The sequence below is a fragment of the Scyliorhinus torazame genome, chromosome 18 (assembly GCF_047496885.1).
Source record: "Scyliorhinus torazame isolate Kashiwa2021f chromosome 18, sScyTor2.1, whole genome shotgun sequence".
Taxonomy (NCBI): domain Eukaryota; kingdom Metazoa; phylum Chordata; class Chondrichthyes; order Carcharhiniformes; family Scyliorhinidae; genus Scyliorhinus; species Scyliorhinus torazame.
In genome coordinates this window covers 152010847-152034791 of record NC_092724.1, presented here as the reverse complement: position 1 = coordinate 152034791, position 23945 = coordinate 152010847, and the positions used below count along the sequence as shown (strand labels likewise).

Here is a 23945-nt window from a genome sequence, read left to right as displayed (position 1 = left end):
CAGAGCTTCTTAACACTGGCGAAAAACACAATGTTTCACCTTGTTCTCCGTAGGACTTGATCCTGCTGCTTTTTCTCAACAATTTCTCTTGGCTTGGGTGGTTTTAGCACATCGAATGTAGTTGATGTTTAACCATTAGCAACGCTGGACAAACTTGGGTTGTTGGTTGTGCAGTATTCCTCTAAGTGAGCACAAATTGGCTCAAGCATTTAGACAATAAACCTTGTTCTCTTGTTACCTTCAATGAATGTTGCATCGTCTGTATAATTCTGCCAGCCAATTTGTGGCAGGGTGAAGACGAGCAGATCAAATGTGATGAATTCTGCTCTCCTGCAAGTAGCGTAGCAACTCTTGCGAAATGAACTATGGCCCATTATCGTTCATGATTTGTTCAGGGTAACCAAACCTGAAAATTTAACCCAATCTCCAATTATTTTCTCCGCTGACTGTGCCTTCCTGATGGCAACATCAGGCCATTTCGAGTGAGCGTCAACTAGAAAGATCTGTACGTTTGCAGTCACAGGAGTGTTATCTACTGAAGCAGAAAACATTTCCACACGAACTGCCTATCGACGAACGATGTGGCAACAGTAGTTCCCATAAAGCTTTGACTGACCACACTTGATTGTGTATGTGCTGGCAAGAGCAATGCCCACCTCTGCATCCTGCTCGCTGCCATTGATGGAATCCCGGTATGAGGTCCACGAATCGTTGTCAGTGAACGATGGTCGCCAATGAAGTGAATTTCCTCCCACACGGGAATTTGTAGAACCATTTTATGGCAAAAATGATTCCTAGGATTTCTTTCTCTATCTGCACATGCCTGTTGCAGGGGTAAATTTGGATCAAAATGTGTCAGGACTTGAGTAGCACCTCTTCGGCTTGCACGAATGCTCTCTCACATTGATCCACCCACATCCACTTTTTATTTCAACAGTAAATTGTATTAAGGTTTTAGAATAGCAGCCAGATGAGGGACAAACTTTCCACAATAATTTAGTACGCCAAGATCGATTGAAGTTGGCTCACATTGAGGGCCGGATGCCTCGGTAATGGCTTGGACTTTCAAAGGCGACTTAGACAGTTCCTTGGCGTCAAAGACGTGTCCCAGATAATAGATTGAAGATTGAAAAAAATTTACATACGTCTTTAATCCATAATCTTCCCATCTCTGGAGTGTGGCATCTAGACTGCAGAGATTCTTCTTCATTCCTTCCAGTAACCAAGATGTCATCGAAATAACACTGGACTCGGTCTACTCCGCTTAGAATTTCGACCATGGTCGTTGGAACAATGCTGATGCAGAAGTAATGTCAAATGGAAGTCTTTCATAAAGGAATAACCCTTTGTGTCTCACTATCTTTAGAACTGTTGTGAATGTTCATTTGAAAATATGCTTGAGGTCAGTTTTACTAAAAAGTGTTGTCCTCCTCCAGCCCAGTGAATAAGTTATCAATCAAGGGCAAAAGGTACTACTCTGCACACAGCATGGTATTAATAGTGACTTTAAAATCACCACAAATGCATACAGATCCGTCTTTTTACATCACTACTACGATTGGCATGGCCCAATCACTCACATTAATGGGTTCAAGGATTCCCATTCTGACCAGTCGTCCTAATTCTGTCTCTACCTTGGGTCTAATTCCACATGGCACTGACCTTGCAGCATCTCACCTGACTTTCTTCCCTAATCATCAACTTTACTGAAATAGCCTTCATGCTTCCCAGCTCACTGCTGAAGACAATGGCATGTTTCTTCAAGATTCTGGGAAGACCAGATTCAGAATCTGTCATGAGATTTACCTCGGCCCAATTTAATCCGATCTTTTCCAGCCAATCTTCCCATCAGTGCTAGATGACTTCCTTTGACTACGTGCAAAGACAAATTTGCCGTCTGTCCATTCAATTGCACCATTAAATCAATACAGTCCAGGGCAGCACGGCGGCGCAGTGGTTAGCACTGCTGCCTCACGGCACTGAGGTCCCAGGTTCGATCCCGGCTCTGGGTCACTGTCCGGGTGGTTTGTACATTCTCCCCGTGTTTACGTGGGTTTCGCCCCCACAACCAAAAGATGTGCAGGCTAAGTGGATTGGCCACACCAAATTGCCCCTTAATTGGAAAAAATTAATTGGGTACTCTAAATTTACAATTTAAAAAAATCAATACAACGGAACCATGTCTCCAGTATAGGTTTTCCACACCATCTTAGAGAGTTTTGGCTTTCATGTAGCGATGATTTGAATTTTTTGTTTTCTTTTGGTGTGCCTACAAATGCCGTTCACCACTTTTTCCAGGTGTCTACAAACGCTGTTTGCCTGCGACGTCACCAGTTTTTATGTGGTGGTTTGAAAATTAAGTCTTCAGGCCTCAAAGAGGCTCAAACACACAACAAGCTTTATTGGATGATTTTAGCGGTACAGGCTGCGATGTTCGACTGCCTGTTTGGCCGTGCAAACAAACGAGATGACACCATATGATTGGTCTCTTAAAGTGCCCCGTTCCACTGCAAGGCTGCGAAGTGAGGAACACCACAAATAGACAACCAGGGCACCATGTTGGAGCATCCTGTTCCTTCCTATAAGTGGGTGATTAATCCCAAGTTAATTCTTTGGTGAGGAGTTATAGCAAAGAGGTTTAGGATTTGTTTGGTGCCCTTTGACGATTATTCCTTCAGAGGTTAATTGGATTACCAGCCCCAATATTCTTCCAACCAAAACAAGAGAAGGACTTCTCTGCACTGCATTTGGAGGAATAGCATCAACATTCATATTCAATATCCATTGTAAGATTTTAACTCGGCACTAAAAATTGTACAACCAGTCACGTGGAATACATACTGTGCAGGAAGTTCAATACAAAAGCAACTGGCTTAAGCTGTCTAAAGTTTCATAAATGCGGCTCGTGGTGGAAAATTAGTGGAGCCAAACCAGCTATCACAGCACAAATACTGGCCAACTTTGAGAAGCGGTTATAAAAATCTGGCCTCTTTAGCATCCCCAATTTTGTTCACTTCACCACTGGTGCTATGCTTTCAGCTCCAAAGACCACAAGCTCTCAAATTCCTTCCCCAAAACACTCCATCACAATTCCCTGCTTTTGACCAGGCCTTTTGCCAGTGGCCCTGACATCTCATGTGGCTTAGTGCACAGCTGTTTGATAAAAGTCCTGTGAGGCGCCTTGGAAATTTTACGTTAGCGCAGGGCTACATGAAAAGAGAACGGGAGCTGGACTAACTGGACAGATTCTTCAAAGAGCCAGCTCAAAAACAATGGCCCAAATGGCCTCCTTCCGCACAGACTGAATCTATGAAGATCAATAGCTACTGAAATTAATCCCAACGTAGCCATTCACAAATAGTTATTGCTCCCTGAAATTACAGCAATGTTATATTTTATAAGTGAAGACTGAACTGAAGCAGTATATTTTACTTGCCATAACATTCCTTCAAAGTGTTCTGTATTTTCTGCATTCCAAGCATGCACCAACAGTTGATTAAATAAAAGCAATGCAAGCTGGCGTTGAGGTGTTCAATACAAAAGTTGTTTGATTAATGCAATTACAGACTATTTAAAGTAGCCTGAAGAGATCTGTAATAGAGTTCTTCGAAATCATTAAGGTTTTAGTATTTATATTGATTTCATTATGTTACAACAGAATTGTTCAATAAAACGTGGTGCTGTCTGCAGGTAATAGTCTAAATTCAGATGTGGTCTATAAGGCAAACTATCTTTCAACAATGGTATCCAGTAGGTTTCTTAAAGAAGATAAAAGTAGGCGGCATGTGGCACAATGATTAGCATTGCTGACTACGGCACTGAGGACCCAGGTTCAAAACCCGGCCCTGGGTCACTGTCCGTGTGAAGTTTGCGCATTCTCCCAGTGTCTGCGTGGGTTTCACCCCCACAACCCAAAGATGTGCAGGTCAGGTGGATTGGCCACGCTAAATTGCCCCTTAATTGGAAAAAAAAATAATTGGTTGCTCTAAATGTTTAAAAAAAGGAGGAATAAAGTGCCTTAATTACTGGGCTAACCAATTTAAGAATGTTTCCTAATTCTACCATATATGCAATGTATGCACTATCATCCCTGCCATTAGACACCTGCTTGGACATGATTCCTTATTCAAATCTAGACAATCAATATTTCCTGTTGCTTGTTTGAGGCTACCATGGAATCAGAACGTCAAGGGTTCAGAACCCACTACACAGACTGCTGTGCTGAGGGACTGCCACTGTTGGAGATGATATCTTTAGAACAAGGTATATAATCCAGATCCTCTTTATCTTCTCAAGTGGATAAGAACATACGGACAAATGAAAGAGAAGAGGGGCCATATGGTCCATCGAGCCAGCTCTGACATTCAATGCGGTGGAATTCATGGCTGATCTTGGTCTTCAATCTCACTTTCCCACCTACTCCCAATCTCCCTGAGAAACCAAAAGTGCAAAATGTTGTAATGTGTTTTTAGAACGAAAAAACACAACTGAACTGAAGTTGGAGTTAGGACAGATGTTGCATTTGGGCTCCAGTAAGTGAAGCATTAGCAGTAAAAGAGAATCCAAAAGGATGTCCTGAGGGCTAGAATTGTAAAAGGGAACAAGTCAAGCTCAGTTTGTTGTAGGGAAGCCACAGGTCCTTCTCCCATTGGTCAAGAACTGTGAACACTGGGTGGCACAGGTCAGCACTGCTGTCTTGCTGCGCCGAGGTCCCAGGTTCGATCCCGGCTCTGGGTCACTGTCCGTGTGGAGTTTGCACATTCTCCCAGTGTTTGCATGGGTATCATCCCCACAAACCCAAAGATGTGCGGGGTAGGTGGATTGGCCACGCTAAATTGCCCCTTAATTGGAAAAAATTAATTGGGTACTCTAAATTTATGGGGGGAAAAGAACTGTAAATACAGCGCAAATGAAGTTAAGCTGTTATAAGGAAGGAATGAGCATTGATCAGGCGTGACAAATATTTGGACAGACGTTATTGGTTGTATTTACACAGGCCCTCAGACTTGGGCTGAATGTTGCAACCGCTGCTGGTAAAAAGTATATAAAAATAGGGGAGCACCACTGGCTCTTTGCATTTGCCAGGGGATAGCATTTCTTCCAGGAGACTTGCCAAAAGGGATTCCAAACAGTCATATTGCACTTTAAACTAACTCTGTTTCTCTCTGCACAGATGTTGCCAGACCTGCTGAGTTTTTCCAACACTGTTTTTATTTTAGATATCCAGCAGCCGCAGTATTTTGTTCTTATTTTTGCTAAAAGAGGGCTCTTGCCAGGGGAGCTAAGTGTTAGTAGCTGTGACAATCAACAGGTAAGGTTTGAGATTGACCATAAGGAACCCAAATATAGGTTTGGGGATTTATCGCAACAAACCTAGTAGTGAAGGTGGTAATTGTTGTATGGGTTTGGAGTTAACCATAAGAGACTGAGGGGTGAATATAGGTTATGGATCGCTTCTCGCCCTTTTGGTTAAGATCAAGCGTCAGATCAAGCCCTAGATGAGAATCAATGCCTTTTCTTGGCAGCTTGGATCTTGTATGTCTCGCTTGTAGAGACCATGAATTGGGATCAATTTGCATTTGAATCGGTTTTTGGAGCAATGAGATGGATTAAGGGTTTGCCCTGTCCAATCTGCGTATTGGCTTTGTAACTTTAAGGATGGGATTTTAAGAAACTTTAAAATATATAGATTGTGGGTTTAGTGTAAGAAACCCAAAAATGACTACAGGATTGGGATTTTCTGTATCAGTTTTAGATCAGTATTAGGACTCCGGATTGGTTCTTTAAAAATAAAATGAAAGCTGCTTTCACACTCAACAGCAATTATGGACTGGAAAAGAGAGAGGAAGGTCATTCAGTAAGTGGCTACGGAACAGACATACTGAGAATTAGACATCATGAAGCTGCAATGGTGTCTTTGTATGTTTATCAGAATTAAGCTACGGTAGAATCTTCAAGACTTCGAGTCAAGAGACTGGGTTCCAAGAACTAAGTGAAACTGAGGATGGGCATTGAGCGGGCTAGGATAGGATCGAGTTGCAGGCTTCCCTAAAAATATCATTGAACATTGCAGACAGGGTTAGTCTGTAAGAATCCGATAGAGAGCAAAGAGACAGGCAGCAAGTCTCTATTGTTCACCAAGCAAAATAGGGATGGGAGCTCGTACTCAGATTAAACAGACCAAGTTCGGAGGTTGGAAAATTTGCCTAGCTTTGGCCAGAGGGAGGAATCACCTCACCATGAGGCTAAGTTCATGAATTGGAAATCACCCGGCTGGTAAAGGAATAAAAGAACGGAGAACAACTTTGGACTGTGATGTATAACTGTAGAGGGAAAATTCACAAGTCATTGTAAATATCAAATGAGGAATCTTTTCTAGCTTATGGCTGACTCACATAGTGTTTAAAGAATAAAAGCAAAATATTGTGGATGCTGGATATCTGAAATAAGAACAGAAAAAGCTGGAAAAACTCAGCCAGTCTAGCAGCATCTGTGGAGAGAGAAACAAGAGTTAACATTTCAAGTCCGTATGACTTCCTCAGAGCTGAATGTTTGGTCAATGTTGCTTGTGATTTCTTTGTTAAGGTCTTAAATTTTGTTGTGAGATCCTTTCAGTCATTCACTGGAAGTTTGCATTTCTTTTTAAAAGTCAATGGTGTCTATAGGGATTGCAACAAAATGGGGATGCTGGGAAAATGATCTGTAAGTTTGCAGATGACACCAAGATATGCAAGAGTGTTAGGGCTGAAGAGGTCACTCAACTACTCTGGGCATATCGCAATATGTTGAGGAAATGGACTTGTGTTTGGAAAATGATCTTTAACTTACCAAGTGTAATGCTGGAGCATGTGCCGGTCAAATACTAGATTTACAAACACCATACAGGAAAAAAAGTTAAAGCTGGTGGTGATAGAGAGATCTGGGATCACAATCTGTCCTTCTCTAAAGGTTTGTTACCAACACCGTGAAACTAGAACTTTAGCAAACAGGATTCACGGTTGTGTTCACAGGCCACAGTCCAAAGATGTGCAGGCTAGGTGGATTGGCCATGCTAAATTGCCCTTAGTGTCCAAAAAGGTTAGGAGGGGTTACTGGGTTACGGTGATAGGGTGGAGGTGTGGGCTTGGGTAGGGTGCTCTTTCTAAAGGCCGTGCAGACTCGATGGGCCGAATGGTCTCCTTCTGCAATGTAAATTCTATGATTCTATGACAATTCATTACAAAATCAGGCCATTTTTTTCTTTATTCAAATTAACAAAAATCAAGTTCTTGCACAATGTGTGCGACCTAGTCTCCTTGTAGGGTGGAAGATACTGAGGAGCTCTGGAGAGTGTGCAAAGGAGGGAGAGAAGATTAATTCCCCATATAAAACACCTTTGTTACCTAAACAGGCTGAAAGAGCGAGGTCCATGTAATTTTAAAGAAAACTGAACTCAGATAGATTTGATCCCGCTTTTAAAAAAGGTGATTAGATTGTATTTATCTACGTTAAGTTTTTCAACTGGATAAGTCAGTGAAGACCAAGGGTCGTGCTCGCATGTTATGCCAAGGGCAGAACTAGGTTGGGTGTTGGGCAGTTGTTCTTTTCCCAGGTAAGGGTGGACCTATGGAACAGATTGCCAGCTTGCACGGTGAAGACTGACTGATACTGCTTCAATAGAGGGCCAGGCCGGTTTCTGCTGGGTGGAGATTACTTCGTATGAGGTAGGTGTGGTGTAAGATAAATCAAGGTCAATTTAAACTCCTGGACACATACTAATCATCCAGCTTTTTACTTGGATTTTAACCACACTCGGGAAGTTTTGATGCTCCAGAGACGAGTATATATATCGTGATACACAGAGCATCAGAACTATCAGGGTCAGCCTCGTTGGTCTTTTCCTGCCCATCATTTTTACTCTGGGATTTAGTATATAGTTCTCGCTATCGAGGGAGAAGGGAAAATAATTCAAATATCTCCAGTGCGTGGGGCTGTAAATTTAGTGGATGCAAACAGTAGTAAAATATTGCATCAGAACAATTAGTACTTGCTCTTAAATTACTCAAGCAACTTGCTCAAATTTATATGACGCTTAATTCATACGCAAGTTAATTATTCACCTCCCACTGTCTTTAGGTTATTCATAAATAAGCCAATAAAATGTAGTAGCTACCGTGAGTCATTCTGATGCGGAGTTTTATAGGCTTTATTTTAAGTAGCAAGAAGCACACAAACAGATGGTTCAGATCATCTGAATCATGCGGTTTTCCGGGTGCACGGATACAATCTTTTGGGATTACTGCTATTGTTGAGTAAGATTAACAAAAGCAAAGCTTGAATTAAAATCATTAAAATACATTTTTTTCCTCAAATAACTTAAAGGCATGTAATCATTCACCTGTTGAGCTCGGAGGTCTGCCTTTCAAAGGATTTTACAGCAGGAGGCAGCTTTCTGGTCCATCCTGCTTTGCCCCTGCTGTGTAAGGATCATCAAATCAGTCCCACTCCCCTGCAATTTCCCCACAGTTATCACTTTTCCCCTTTTCAACGAGTTAACCTTTTGAAAGTTATCACTGAATCTGCTTCAGCCACTCTTTCAGACAGATTCCACATCCTAAGACACTGCATACGAACTCACCATCCCACTGATTTGCTTTTTGCCAATTACCTCAACTCTTTGTTTAGCTATGAGGAAAGGTTGAATAAACTCGGTTTGTGCATTAGCTATGAGGAGAGGTTGAATAAACTCGGTTTGTGCATTAGCTATGAGAACAAGTTGAATAAACTCGGTTTGTGCATTAGCTAGGAGGAGAGGTTGAATAAACTCGGTTTGTTCTCACTGGAACAACGGAGGTTGAGGGGCGACCTGATAGAGGTCTACAAAAGTATGAGGGGCATAAACAGGGTGGATAGTCAGAGACTTTTTCCCCAGGGTAGAGGGGTCAATTACTAGGGGGCAAAGGTTTTAGGTGTGAGGGGAAAGGTTTAGAGATGTATGAGGCAAGTTTTTTTTACACAGAGGGTAGTGGGTGCCCGGAACTCGTTGCCGGAGGTGGTGGTGGAAGCAGGGGTGGTGTCGTTTTAGGGGCATCTTGACAAATACATGAATAGGATGGGAATAGAGGGATACGGATCCCGGAAGTGTAGAAGATTTTAGTTTAGACGGGTAGCATGGTTGGCGCAGGCTTGGAGGGCCGAAGGGCCTGTTCCTGTGCTGTACTTTTCTTTGTTCTTTGTCCTCTAGTCAGACTGTCCAGTGAAAACAGTTCGTCCTTACCCAATTCATTAAAAGCATTCATAATTAAAGCTTCCCATAACCTGCTCTGCTCCAAGAAAAATCCCAGGGTCTCTCGTCTCTCCACATAGAATCAAAAAATATCTACAGTGCAGAAGGAGGCCTTGTTGCACATTTCCCTCTCTCAGCTTTGACAAAAGGTCATCTGGACTCAAAACGTTGGCTCTTTTGTCTCCCTTCAGGTGCTGCCAGACCTGCTGAGATTTTCCAGCATTTTCTCTTTGGTTTCAGATTCCAGCATCCGCATGGAATTTGCTTTTATCCCTCTCTCAATCCATAGTTATTTCAGATAATAATCTGCTTTCCTGTCCAAATCACACTAAAACATCTCTCAGTCCACCCTCCCACCCAGCTTTGTGTCACCTGGCAAATCTGGTGATATCATATTTTGTTCCTTCATCTAAATCATTAGTATGCATGTTGAATAGTTGGGGTCCTAGCACGGAAACCCTGCGGAATCACACTAGGCACTGCCTGCCAATTGGAAAAAGACCCATGTTTCCTGCCTGCCAACCAGTTTCCTATCCATCTCAATACACTACCCCAATCCCGTTGGCTTTAATTTTACACTCTAATTTCTTACGTGGGACCTAGTCGAAAACTTTCTGAAAGCCCAGATAAACCACATCTACTGGCTCTCCCTCATCAACTCTACTAGCTGCATCTTTGAGGAATTCCAGTAGATTTGTCAAGCCTGATTTCCATTTCATAAATCCATGCTGACTCGGTCCGATCCTGCCACTGTTTTCCAAGTGCTCTGCTATTAAATCTTTTATAATAGACCCTAGCGTTTATAGAACCCAGAATCTCATGTTTTTTTGAAAGCCTATTCAACTTGTCCTACCACCTTCAAAGATTTAAGTATATGAAGCAAAAGGACTTTTTCTTTCTAATCCCATTTTTAAAACTATCATTTAGTTCATATCACCTCCCTACATTCTAAATACATACTTCTGTATGAAATTGCTATGTCTTCCCATTTCACTAGTCTATTTCCTCCAGAGGTTTGCTATTATTTTTCTTATTGTTTACCATATTTGAGTTTGGTGTCATCTGAAAACTTCAAAATTATACCTTTTTGTCCCAAGTTCAGCTAACCATGGTCCTTACACAGGCCCCTGGGGGACGTTACTCCACTCTTTCATCCAGTACACAAAACCACTATTCGCCACTGCTCTCTGCTATCGTTAACCAATTGGAACTGCAGAAATTAACATGCATTCAGAATCACAGAATAATAGTGAAGAGGCCCTTCGGCCCATCGAGTCCGCACGACGCACAGAAAACACCTGACCTGTCTTACCTTATCCCATTTGCCAGCACTTGGCCCACAGCCATGGGGCAAGTGCTCGTCCAGGTATTTTATTTTAAATTGGGTACCCAATTTCTTATTTCCAATTAAGGGGAAATTTAGTGTGGCCAATACACCTACCCTGCATATCTTTTTCTTGCAGGGGGAAAACCAATGCAAACACAGGGAGAATCTGCAAACTTCCAGGTACTTTTTAAAAGGATGTGAGGCAACCTGCCTCTACCACCATCCCAGGCAGTGCATTCCAGACCATCACCACCCTCTGGGTAAAAAGGTTTTTCCTCAAATCCCCCTAAACCTCCTGCCCCTCTTGTGTCACCTCATAACTGACCCTTCAACTAAGGGGAACAGCTGCTCCCTATCCACCCTGTCCATGCCCCTCAATCTTTTACAGCTCGATCAGGTCGCCCCTCGGTCTTCTCTGCTCCAGCAAAAATAACCCAAGCCTTTCCAACCTCACTTCATAACTGAAATGTTCCATCCCAGGCAACATCAGCATTCAGTGCTAAAGATTGTAGTACTGTTCAGTACTGTACTAAAGGACTATTAACTATGTGGTGCAGTAGGCCAGGCAGTGGACCTCTGCTCAAATCCAGTCCAGAATGGTTGGAGGGGATTCTTCTATTTAGATGCATGGGCCTGCATGTAATGAGTCTGTCGAGATCCAATTCAGTTTCTTAAGAACATGAGAACTAGGAGCAGGAATAGGCCATCTGGCCCCTCGAGATTCCTCCGCCATTCAATGAGATTGTGGCTGATCTTTTTTGGACTCAGCTCCACTTTCCGGCCCGAACACCATAACCCTTAATCCCTTTATTCTTCAAAAAATTATCTATCTTCATCTTAAAAACATTGAATGAAGGAGCCTCAACTGCTTCACTGGGCGAAGAATTTCATAGATTCACAACCCTTTGGGTGAAGAAGTTCCTCCTAAGGTCAGTCCTAAATCTACTTCCCCTTATTCTGAGGCTGTGCCCCCTAGTTCTGCTTTCACCCGCCAGTGGAAACAACTTGCCCGCATCAATCATATCTACTCCCTTCATAATTTTATACGTTTCTATAAGATCCCCCCGCATCCTTCTAAATTCCAATGAGTACAGTCCCAGTCTACTCAACCTCTCCTCGTAATCCAACCCCTTCAGCTCTGGGATTAACCTAGTAAATCTCCTCTGCACACCCTCCAGTGCCAGTACGTCCTTTCTCAGGTAAGGAGACCAAAACTGGACACAATATTCCAGGTGTGGCCTCACTAACACCTTATACAATTGCAGCAGAACCTCCCTAGTCTTAAACTCCATCCCTCTAGCAATGAAGGACAAAACTCCATTTGCCTTCTTAATCACCTGTTGCATCTGTAAACCAACTTTTTGCGACTCATGCATTAGCATACCCAGGTCTCTCTGCACAGCGGCATGTTTTAATATTTTATCATTTACATGATAATCCCTTTTGCTATTATTCCTCCCAAAATGGATAACCTCACATTTGTCAACATTGTATTCCATCTGTCAGACCCTAGCCCATTCACTTAACCTATCCAAATCCCTCTGCAGACTTCCGGTATCCTCTGCACTTTTTGCTTTACCACTCATCTTAGTGTCGTCTGCAAACTTGGACACATTGCACTTAGTCCCCAACTCCAAATCATCTATGTAAATTGTGAACAATTGTGGGCCCAACACTGAACCCTGAGGGACACCACTAGCTACTGATTGCCAACCAGAGGAACACCCATTAATCCCCACTCTTTGCATTCTATTAATTAACCAATCCTCTATCCATGCTACTACTTTCCCCTTAATGCCATGCACCTTTATCTTATGGAGCAATCTTTTGTGTGGCACCTTGTCAAAAGCTTTCTGGAAATCAAGATATACCACATCCATTGGCTCCCCATCATCTACCGCACTGGTAATGCCCTCAAACAATTCCACTAAATTAGTTAGGCACGACCTGCCCTTTATGAACCCATGCTGCGTCTGCCCAATGGGACAATTTCCATCCAGATGCCTCGCTATTTCTTCCTTGATGATAGATTCCAGCATCTTCACTACTACCGAAGTTAAGCTAACTGGTCTATAATTACCCGCTTTCTGCCTACCTCCTTTTTTAAACAGTGGTGTCACGTTTGCTAATTTCCAATCCACCGGGCCCACCCCAGAGTGTAGTGAATTTTGGTAAATTATCACTAATGCATTTGCAATTTCCCTAGCCATCACTTTTAGCACTCTGGGATGCATTCCATTAGGGCCAGGAGACTTATCTACCTTTAGCCCTATTAGCTTGCTCATCACTACTTCCTTAGTGATAACAATCATCTCAAGGTCCTCACCTATCATAGCCTCATATCCATCAGTCACTGGCAGGTTATTTGTGTCTTCCACTGTGAAGACCGACCCAAAAAACCTGTTCAGTTCCTCAGCCATTTCCTCATCTCCCATTATTAAATCTCCCTTCTCATCCTCTAAAGGACCAATATTTACCGTAGCCACTCTTTTTTGTTTTATATATTTGTAGAAACGTTTACTGTCTGTTTTTATATTCTGAGCAAGTTTACTCTCATAATCTATCTTACTCTTCTTTATAGCTTTTTTCGTAGCTTTCTGTTGCCCCCTAAAGATTTCCCAGTCTTCTAGTCTTTCACTAATCTTTGCCCTTTGTATCCTTTTTCCTTCAATTTGATACTCTCCCTTATTTCCTTAGATATTCACGGTTGATTTTCCCTCTTTCTACCGTCCTTCCTTTTTGTTGGCATAAACCTTTGCTGAGGACTGTGAAAAATTACTTGGAAGGTTCTCCACTGTTCCTCAACTGTTTCACCATTAAGTCTTTGCTCCCAGTCTACCGTAGCTAGTTCTTCTCTCATCCCATTGTAATCTCCTTTGTTTAAGCACAAAACACTAGTGTTTGATTTTACCTTCTCACCCTTCATCTGTTTAAATTCCACCATATTGTGATCGCTCCTTCCGAGAGGATCCCTAACTATGAGATCATTAATCAATCCTGTCTCATTACACAGGACCAGATCTAGGACTGCTTGTTCGCTCATAGGTTCCATTACATACTGTTCTAGGAAACTAACGCGGATACATTCTATAAACTCCTCCTCAAGGCTGCCTTGACCGATCTGGTTAAACCATTCGACATGTACAAAGAACAAAGAACAACGAACAAAGAAATGTACAGCACAGGAACAGGCCTTTCGGCCCTCCAGGCCCGTGCCGACCATGCTGCCCGACTTAACTACAATCTTCTACACTTCCTGGGTCCGTATCCCTCTATTCCCATCCTATTCATGTATTTGTCAAGATGCCACTTAAATGTCACTATCGTCCCTGCTTCCACCACCTCCTCCGGTAGCGGGTTCCAGGCACCCACTACCCTCTGTAAAAAAACTTGCCTCATACATCTACTCTAAACCTTGCCCCTCTCACCTTAAACCTATGCCCCCCAGTAATTGACCCCTCTACCCTGGGGAAAAGCCTCTGACGATCCAATGTGTCTATGCCCCTCATACTTTTGGAGACCTCCATCAGGTCACCCCTCAGCCTCCGTCGTTCCAGTGAGAACAAACCGAGTTTATTCAACCGCTCCTCATAGCTAATGCCCTCCATACCAGGCAACATTCTGGTAAATCTCTTCTGCACCCTCTCTAAAGCCTCCACATCCTTCTGCTAGTGTGGTGACCAGAATTGAACACTATACTCCAAGTGTGGCCTAACTAAGGTTCTATACAGCTGCAACATGTCTTACCAATTCTTGTACTCAATGCCCCGGCCAATGAAGGCAAGCATGCTGTATGCCTTCTTGACTACCTTCTCCATCTGTGTTGCCCCTTTCAGTGACCTGTGGACCTGTACACCTAGATCTCTCTGACTTTCAATACTCTTGAGGGTTCTACCATTCACTGTATATTCCCTACCTGCATTAGACTTTCCAAAATGCATTACCTCACATTTGTCCGGATTAAACTCCATCTGCCATCTCTCCGCCCAAGTCTCCAAACAATCTAAATCCTGCTGTAGCCTCTGACAGTCCTCATCGCTATCCGCAATTCCACCAACCTTTGTGTCGTCTGCAAACTTACTAATCAGACCAGTTACATTTTCCTCCAAATCATTTATATATACTACAAACAGCAAAGGTCCCAGCACTGATCCCTGAGGAACACCACTGGTCACAGCCCTCCAATTAGAAAAGCATCCTTCCATTGCTACTCTCTGCGTTCTATGACCTAGCCAGTTCTGTATCCACCTTGCCAGCTCACCTCTGATCCCGTGTGACTTCACCTTTTGTACTAGTCTACCATGAGGGACCTTGTCAAAGGCCTTACTGAAGTCCATGTAGACAACATCCACTGCCCTACCTGCATCAATCATCTTGGTAACCTCCTCGAAAAAATATCAAGTTAGTGAGACACGACCTTCCCTTCACAAAACCATGCTGCCTCTCACTAATACGTCCATTTGCTTCCAAATGGGAGTAGATCCTGTCTCGAAGAATTCTCTTCAGTAATTTCCCTACCACTGATGTAAGGCTCACCGGCCTGTAGTTCCCTGGATTATCCTTGCTACCCTTCTTAAACAGAGGAACAACATTGGCTATTCTCCAGTCCTCCGGGACATCACCTGAAGACAGTGAGGATCCAAAGATTTCTGTCAAGGCCTCAGCAATTTCCTCTCTTGCCTCCTTCAGTATTCTGGGGTAGATCCCATCAGGCCCTGGGGACTTATCTACCTTAATATTTTTTAAGATGCCAACACCTCGTCTTTTTGGATCTCAATGTGACCCAGGCTATCTACACACCCTTCTCCAGACTCAACATCTACCAATTCCTTCTCTTTGGTGAATACTGATGCAAAGTATTCATTTCGTACCTCGCCCATTTCCTCTGGCTCCACACAAAGATTCCCTTGCCTATCCTTCAGTGGGCCAACCCTTTCCCTGGCTACCCTCTTGCTTTTTATGTACGTGTAAAAAGCCTTGGGATTTTCCTTAACCCTATTTGCCAATGACTTTTCGTGACCCCTTCTAGCCCTCCTGACTCCTTGCTTAAGTTCCTTCCTACTTTCCTTATATTCCACACAGGCTTCGTCTGTTCCCAGCCTTTTAGCCCTGACCAATGCCTCCTTTTTCTTTTTGACGAGGCCGACAATATCTCTCGTTATCCAAGGTTCCCGAAAATTGCCGTATTTATCCTTCTTCCTCACAGGAACATGCCGGTCCTGAATTCCTTTCAACTTACACTTGAAAGCCTCCCACATGTCAGATGTTGATTTGCCCGCAAACATCCGCCCCCAATCTAGGTTCTTCAGTTCCCCTAATTTAGCACATTCACCCTAGGACCACTCTTATCCTTGTCCACCAGCACTTTAAAACTTACTGAATTGTGGTCACTGCTCCCGAAATGCTCCCCTACTGAAACTTCTACCACCTGGCCGGGTTCATTCCCCAATACCAGGTCCAGTACCGCCCCTTCCCTAGTTAGACTGTCTACATGTTGTTTTAAGAAGCCCTCCTGGATGCTCCTTACAAACTCTGCCCCGTCTAAGCCCCTGGCACTAAGTGAGTCCCAGTCAATATTGGGGAATGATTAAAATCCCCCGTGATAACTGCTGTACCATTTCTATATGCATCAGTTATTTCTTTGTTTATTGCCTGTCCCACCATAATGTTACTATTTGGTGGCCTATAGACTACTCTGATCAGTGACTTTTCTGCCTTACTATTCCTGATTTCCACTCAAATGGATTCAACCTTATCCTCCATAGCACCGATGTCATCCCTTACTATTGCCCGGATGTCATCCTTAAATAACAGAGCTACACCACCTCCTTTACCATCCACTCTGTCCTTCCGAATAGTTTGATACCCTTGGATATTTAACTCCCAGTCATGACCATCCTTTTGCCACAGATTACAGCACAAACTGCACCCAATTTAGCTCTGATTAGCAACCTCACCGAGAAATAACACAAGACAGCTGGAATGGGAAGTGTGCACTGGTACAATAGAAAGTGCTGGGTCAGGGTGGAGTGGAGACTCTGCACCTGACAGTATGACACTAAGCTTGGGAGTGCTTGATGATGACTCAGAATGCCTGATGTTTCAGATTAGTAGAATGATCTAGAAATTTGGGATGAAAACATCTATATTTAAATTTCGTAATTTGAGACCGCACAATGGGGGATAATAGCTTTTTGTGTGCTTGATATAAGATTTTATTCCAATACGTTTCTCAGGATTGATTTTCAATAGATCGCAAGTGCGAAAGTTACTTCAATTCTGTTGTCTTAAAGGTCCCTTTCACTAATCAATTTCAGGCTATTTTGGCATCCAAATGACCTTCATGACTGCATTATAGAAAACTAATAATAATATTTAGCTCCATAATTGCACATTGATACACTGCTAATATGGGATAGTGGAAGTATATTATTCTTACAGCTTCCGGCCATGTTTGATACTTCTGCACTAAGGCATCAGGATGTTGCATTAGCAAAGGGATAGAATTAGTTCAAGATATCAATTTTTACATTGTTAAATTTTCAATCAAACCAGATCAATAAGTTTAAATTCTGAGATCTCATTACCATAAAACAATTTAACATGCTGTATTTTGTGCCATAGTCAATCAAATTTGTATACTGATGATGACAAAAGCCTTTGAACAGGAATTACTTGCCTCTTGGCTTCACTAAACCGAGCTGCTATATCTGTTGTACATTCTATTACAGCTAATGAGCACAATTTGGTGCGAGTGATCGATTGTTAGTGCGTTTTGTGCCTATGCTGTTCGGGTTCTTGGGAAATCTTTCAGGCACTCGGAGTCATCATCAAGCGCTCCCAAACTTAATGTCATACTGTCAGGTGCAGAGACTCCACTCCCCCCCTGACCCAGCACTGTGTCCGTGCGGAGTCTGCACTTTCTCCCTGTGTCTGCGTGGGTTTCGTCCATGTGCACCGGTTTCCTCCCACAAGTCCCAAAAGATGTGCTGTTGGGTAATTTGGACATTCTGAATTCTCCTCTGTACCCGAACAGGTGCCGGAGTGTGGCAACAAGGGGCTTTTCACAGTAACTTCATTGCAGTGTTAATGTACGCCTACTTGTGACAATCAAGATTATTATTATTATATATATCACTCCAACCAATGAAGAATTTCCCCCCTAATCCCACTGACTTGTTTGGCAAAGGGCCCTTGATATCACACTGGATAAAATTCTGCCTTGATGTCAAAGGCAGCTACTCTCTCCTCACATCATTTTTGTCCATGTTTGGACCAAGGCTGTAATGGAGTCAGGAGCTGAGTGACCACCAGGCAGAACCCTAACTGAGCATTGTGAGGTTACAGCTGTGAACCACTGCTTAGCACCGACGACGACGACACTTGCCATCACTTTGCTGATGATCAAGAGTGGACGGGATTGAGTGTTGATTGCTCGGGCTACAGTTGTCCTACTTTCTTTGGACAGGACATACCCTGGGTGATTTTCCACATTAGAACATAGAACAATACAGCGCAGTACAGGCCCTTCGGCCCACGATGTTGCACCGAAACAAAAGCCATCTAACCTATTACTGGACAGATTACATACCAGCTGTACTGGAACAGCTTGGCTAGGGGTGTGGCTAGTTTTGGAGCACAAGCTTTCCGTACTATTGCCAGAATGTGAGGGTCAATAGCCTTTGCAGTATCCATTGCTTGCAGCCGATTCTTGATGTGACATGGAGTGAATTGAATTGGCTGAAGGCTGGCATCTGTGATGCTGAGAACCTAAGCAGCAGAAATGCATCTTCCACTCGGCACTTCTGAATGGACATGGCTGCAACTACTCAGCCTTCTCTTTTACACTGATGCGTTGGGCTCCCTGATCATGAGGGATGGGGATGTTTGTGAAGCCTCTGCCACCTGTTAGTTATTTAAATTCCAGGATTAAGATCCAACAACAGTGAAGAAACAGTGATATCATGCTAAGTCTGGATAATGTGTGATTTGGTGGTGACATGCAGGTGATGTTTCCATGCATCTGCTGCTCTTGTTGAAGGAGCTTTGCTGAGTTACAGATCATCTTGTATATAGTACACACGGCTGTCACTGGAAGGAGTGAATACTTAAGGTGGTGGATGGGCTACTTTGTCTTGAATGGTGTCGATCTTCTGCAGTGTTGCTGGAGCCGCACTCATCCAGGCAAGTGGAGAGCATTCAATCACACTAATTAATAACTTGAGCTTTGGGGAGTCTGGTGCCAAGATTCTCACCTCAAAATTCCCCGTCTCGGGCCTGCTCTTGTAGACACAGTATTTATATGGCTGATGTAGTTCAGTTTCTAATCAATGGTAACCCCAGGATATTGATAATGCTTGTTTCGGTGACAGTAAAGCCATTGAATGGTTTGATTCTCTCTTGTTGGAGATGGTCATTGTCTGGCACTTGTGTGGTGCAAACAAATCTTGTGACTTATCAGCCCAAGCCAGATGCACAGAGATTTTGACTGCTTCAGTACCTTAAGAATTGGCACATATAAAAGTCTTCCACAATTCAAATTTGCACTTGATGGCTAAAAACAAAAATCAATTCTTCCCCGTCTTACCCATCCCAAACAATTTGGAGAATGCAGCACTCACTGCAGTGATCATTTTTGCAGTGTGCGGAGGAAAGGGGGGAGGAAAGGAGGGGGGGGGAGGTATGCTAAAGAGGAGATTGTGGGTCAACATAAAAGTAATAGAAAACTTACTTACTTTTCTATCAAGTCCAGCGTAACTCCGGGCACCAGTTTGGCACTCCTTTGCATACAGAACCTGCAAATAATAAACAGCAAACAACTAAGTGTATGTGGGGGAGACAGGATTTTAAAATCACGATTGCTTAATGATTGAGCCGTATTAATATTGCACCACCTCCAAAACTTGATAACTTTTCATTTTTGTACTCCTTGGAGGAAGTAGCTTGTTTTGTTGGAGTGAACTAGAGAAAATGGACCATGCCATACAAATAAAATACAATATGCATCCAAAGATATTCACCAATACTGGTTACTCCTAGGGACTACAGTTTGAAACAATTGGGAAATTACCCCAGGTAGCCTGAAAGGGGGCCATGCAAGTTTCACTGCACCCGATGCAGTAATGTACAACCTAATAAAGGTTACACTCACAGTACAGTCAATATCACATTGTTTTACAAAGGTCGCAGCTATACATTTGAAAAAAAAAAAATCTTTTTGTTGAGATTCATGCAAAGAAATATATTTGTAATATTGGAGAGGTCAAACAGTGCAGTTAATTCCCAAGTGTGAAATATAAATGTCCTTGCTTTCAACTCGATTGAATATATATGCAGAACGTGAGCGCCACGTTATAGCTATAAAGACAATATCACAGATTGGTAATTCCCAAGACCTTGGTTATCGAATGATTCCCTGACACTCCTATCTGAAGCATGCTGACCATGTGATATAACTGAGGTTTCATTTTATTTTCTCTTCCATTAATTTTGACGTCAACCGCATTCGCTTAGATCGGATAACTAGGCAATTTCCATCAGTGACCAAACAAAAGATTCAAATCTACAATTGTCAGAATTTGTTCCTGCATAGTCACGACACCCTGGGCTAGTGCACGGTCAATTCCAGCCCCACGGCCCAGGAGCACAACACAGGTGAAATTAGTGACTTAAATATCCAACCTCTTTGGTTTGATCCTGATCAAGTCCAGCCACCAAGTTTGTAAATTTTAACACAAATAACCTTTTATTATTTAACAGTAATTAGTATTAAATATACAACTGGTTAACTACTAACCCACACACACTTCAGTTTGTAATGGGCTTCATTGTAGACACAGGGAGAAAACGCAGTTTCCTACTTTGAGGGTCTCGTGTTTTCTGCTGGGTTCCCCTCAGGGAAACCGCACCTGGCAGGAACAAATTGCTGTCTATTGCCTGGCAGAACACTGTCACAGGTCAACCATTGGCCACTAGCCAACCAATAGAACAGAATCACTCCAATCTACTGCGTGCCAGAAAGTCTGGGATTTCCTTTCCCAAATAAAAAAACTTGAGGACATAGTGTTCCAGTTGTCAAGCTATTTGAAACTTTGAATTCTGTACTTCTCAGCTCGACTTAAAGGAATAACTTAAACAGGGTAATAGTAAACATTGCTGTTAAGTGACTTAAGAAAAAGTGATAAAGTTATTAACTAAAATTTGGATACAAAGATTCAAATACAGATAAAGGAAGAATAGGCACTTATGATGGGATTTCAAATCAGTGCGTGTGTAATATCAGTGCAGGCCCTTTGCTTGGATTTCTTCTTTCCAAAGTGAAGGGGTTGAAACTGGAGGTTCTCCTTGGCAGCTGCAATGACATCTGTGGTTGAATGTTCAAACGTTTGCTGTTTCAGGTGAACGCAATAAGTTGTTTCATGGGATGTGGGTGCCGCCAACTAGACCAGCATTTATTTCCCATGCCTAATTACCCTCGAGACGGTGGTAGTGAGCCACCTTCTTGAACCACTCCCGTCCATGTGGAGTAGGTGTACCCACAGTGCAATTAGGGTGGGAGCTCCAGGCTTTTGACCCAGCGACAGTGAAGGAATGACGAGATAATTCCTAGTCAGAATGGTGCATGCCTTGGGAGGAAAACCTACAGGTGGTGGTGCTTCCATGCATCGGCTGTGTTTGTCCTTCGATGCGGTAGAGATCACTGGTTTGGAAGGTGCTGTCGAAGGCGAGTTGTTCCAGTGCATCTTATAGACAGTGCATACGGTTGCCACTGTGTGTCTATACTGTGCTTCGGTGGTGGAAGGAGTGGAAATTGAAGGCAGTGGATAGGTGTGTCAATCAAGTGGGTTATTTTGTCCTGGTGACTTGTGTTTGGAGGGTCACTCATCCAGGCAAATGGAGAGTATTCCATCACACTCCAGACTTGTGCCTTGTAAATGATGGGTGAGCTCTGAGGAGTCAGATGGGGAGTTTCTCGTCACAGAATTCAGACTCTGATCTGCTCTTGTAGCTGGTCCAGTTCACTTTCTAGTCAATGGTAACTCTCTGGATGTCAAAAGTGAGGGATTCAGCAAAGCTAATGCCATTGAATGTCAAGCGGAGATAGTTTTATTCTCTCTTGTAGGCGATGGTCATAGCCTGGCACGCGTGGGGCGAGAATGTTACATGCCACTTAAAGGCTCAAGGCTGAATGTTTCCCAGGTCTTGTTGCACATGGGCACAAACTGCTTCAGTGTCTGAGGAATCGCAAGTAATGAAAATCGTGCAATCGTCATTGTGTAATTATCAGGGAACATCCCCACTTCTGATCTTATGATGGTAGCAAGGTCACTGATGAAGCAGCTGAAAGGTTGAGTCAAGGACACTCTCCTGAGAAACTCTTGCAGTGATGTCCTGGGACTGAGATGATTGACCTCCACCAACCTTCATCCTTTGTGCTCCAACCGGTGAAGAGCCTTTCCCCTGGTTGCCTTCAGGTTTTTGGAAGAGCGACGTTTGCTATTCCTCATGAATTCTGTGATTACCGCACTTTCAGATTGCTTGGACACGTTCGGCAGTACAATTTTTTCCTAATACCTTCCTCTTTGCTCTCCCCTGGCCAAGGATCCTATCTGATGATGTGTCGGAGGTCTTCCTGGGATTCTGCACGCTGTCACAGAAGATGGCTCCTTACAGCCTCCTTTTACACAATTCAGAAAACACTAGCAAGGCTACGTTAACTTTCACTCAGTCATTGCTTCATCAGGCCAAAATATCAGAAGTAAAAAGGATGTTTACACCTTTTAGAAGATTAATTGACATCCTGGAGGAGTCTTTGCATTTTAATGACTGTTCGTGGCCAGCTCGAAAGATATAGGTCAGACAAGGTTTGAACACTGAAAAGGTGCCATGTTGTCTGTCCATGTACATTTTGAAAAAGGCTTCAAAACAGAAATGTACTTTTGAAACAGTTGCCCTTAAAATCTCTTGCTTTCATAATTATACATTCGTGGCATCGGTGCTATATTGCATAAATTTCCAAATGTTCACTTCCGAACAGTGCCACGAGGCTACAGCTCGAGCAACAAGGTCTCAAGTTGTATCATTACTGCTGCCCAAAATAAAACAAAAATATCTGTACTGCCCTTTCTTTAAAACCTTGATTGAACCTCATACTGCGTCCAGTTTTGGTCCCCTCATAGTTATTGATAAACCTCATTTCTGAAAAAAGTTAAGAGCCTGTTCATTCTCGCGCAATTGAATTTTTAACGTCATGGTCTTAAAAATGCCAAACAACCCCCCCCCCGGCACTGAAAATTAACAAGGCTGGACATCCATTCCTTTCAATTATTGTTGAAACATTTACGGTAAAATTTAATTTTACCGTTTTCTTCATTTCTTAACTCCTGCAGTTCCACTGGGGAAGGCAGTGGCGCAGTGGCAATGTCACTGGGCATATATGCCCAGAGGTCGAGGCTAATGGTTTGGGGACACAAATTCAAACGCCAACATGACAGCTGGTGGAATTTAAATTTGATTAACAAAAGAAATTCAACTAATTAAAATCAAAAACAATCTGGGCTAAAAGCCAGTTACCAGTAATGGTGGCCATTAAACCATCATCGACTGTTGTAAAACCCCATCTGCTTTACTAATCGGAAGGAAATCTGCCATCCTTACCTGGTCTGGCCTACAAGTGATTCCACACCCACAGCAATGTGGTTGACTCTTAACTGCCCTCAAAGAGCAATTAGAGATGGGCAGCAAATGCTGGCACTGCCAGCGACGCCCACATCCCATGCAAGAAGGAATTGAAATATCTCTCTTTTGCACTATTTTGTTTTCTGTGCATGAATTAAATATTCTAACTTCCGAACTGAGGCTCTACATGCCCAGAAAGGATTCTTCAATCTGTTTGGTTGAAGAGAGATACCTGTTTGCCCTGTTCATACTGATCTTAGATCATCAGTGGCAGGTGTCACACTGCTTTGACTGTCTGATCAGTGTAAAACCCCAGTAACATTCTGAGGGCAAGTCTGCAGGTAATAAATGATGAGCGCCAATCATGTTGGTGACTGCAAAAACCGAATACTTTTCCAAAATCTAAAACATGCTGAAATCTGGCCAAATATCCAAACAAAATCCTTAATGCCTGCCTTGTACAAAATGCTACTTTAATTTCTTGCAACCCTATTCTTTAACTTAATGAAAATTTAATTTGTCATTAGTCAGCAGCATTTTTACCAAATTTTCTTCATTTAAAACTCCTGAAGTTTGCACTTTGGAATCTTTTCCCATAAAGCAATAATAGCAAAAGTTGCAACTTTTCAAGTCTAAAAATACCGGGGGGGGTTGTTAGATGTTATTCTTTAAGAT

General features: G+C 42.8%; 1 protein-coding gene across 1 annotated transcript in view; it reads right to left on the bottom strand.

Annotated features, from left to right (window-relative positions):
- Positions 1-23945, bottom strand: part of rptor (regulatory associated protein of MTOR, complex 1) — a 499967-nt gene that overhangs the window by 274543 nt on the left and 201479 nt on the right. The window contains exon 7 of the mRNA XM_072483619.1: positions 19328-19387. Within this exon, the coding sequence (XP_072339720.1) occupies positions 19328-19387 (60 nt within the window). The remainder of the gene's footprint in view (positions 1-19327; positions 19388-23945) is intronic.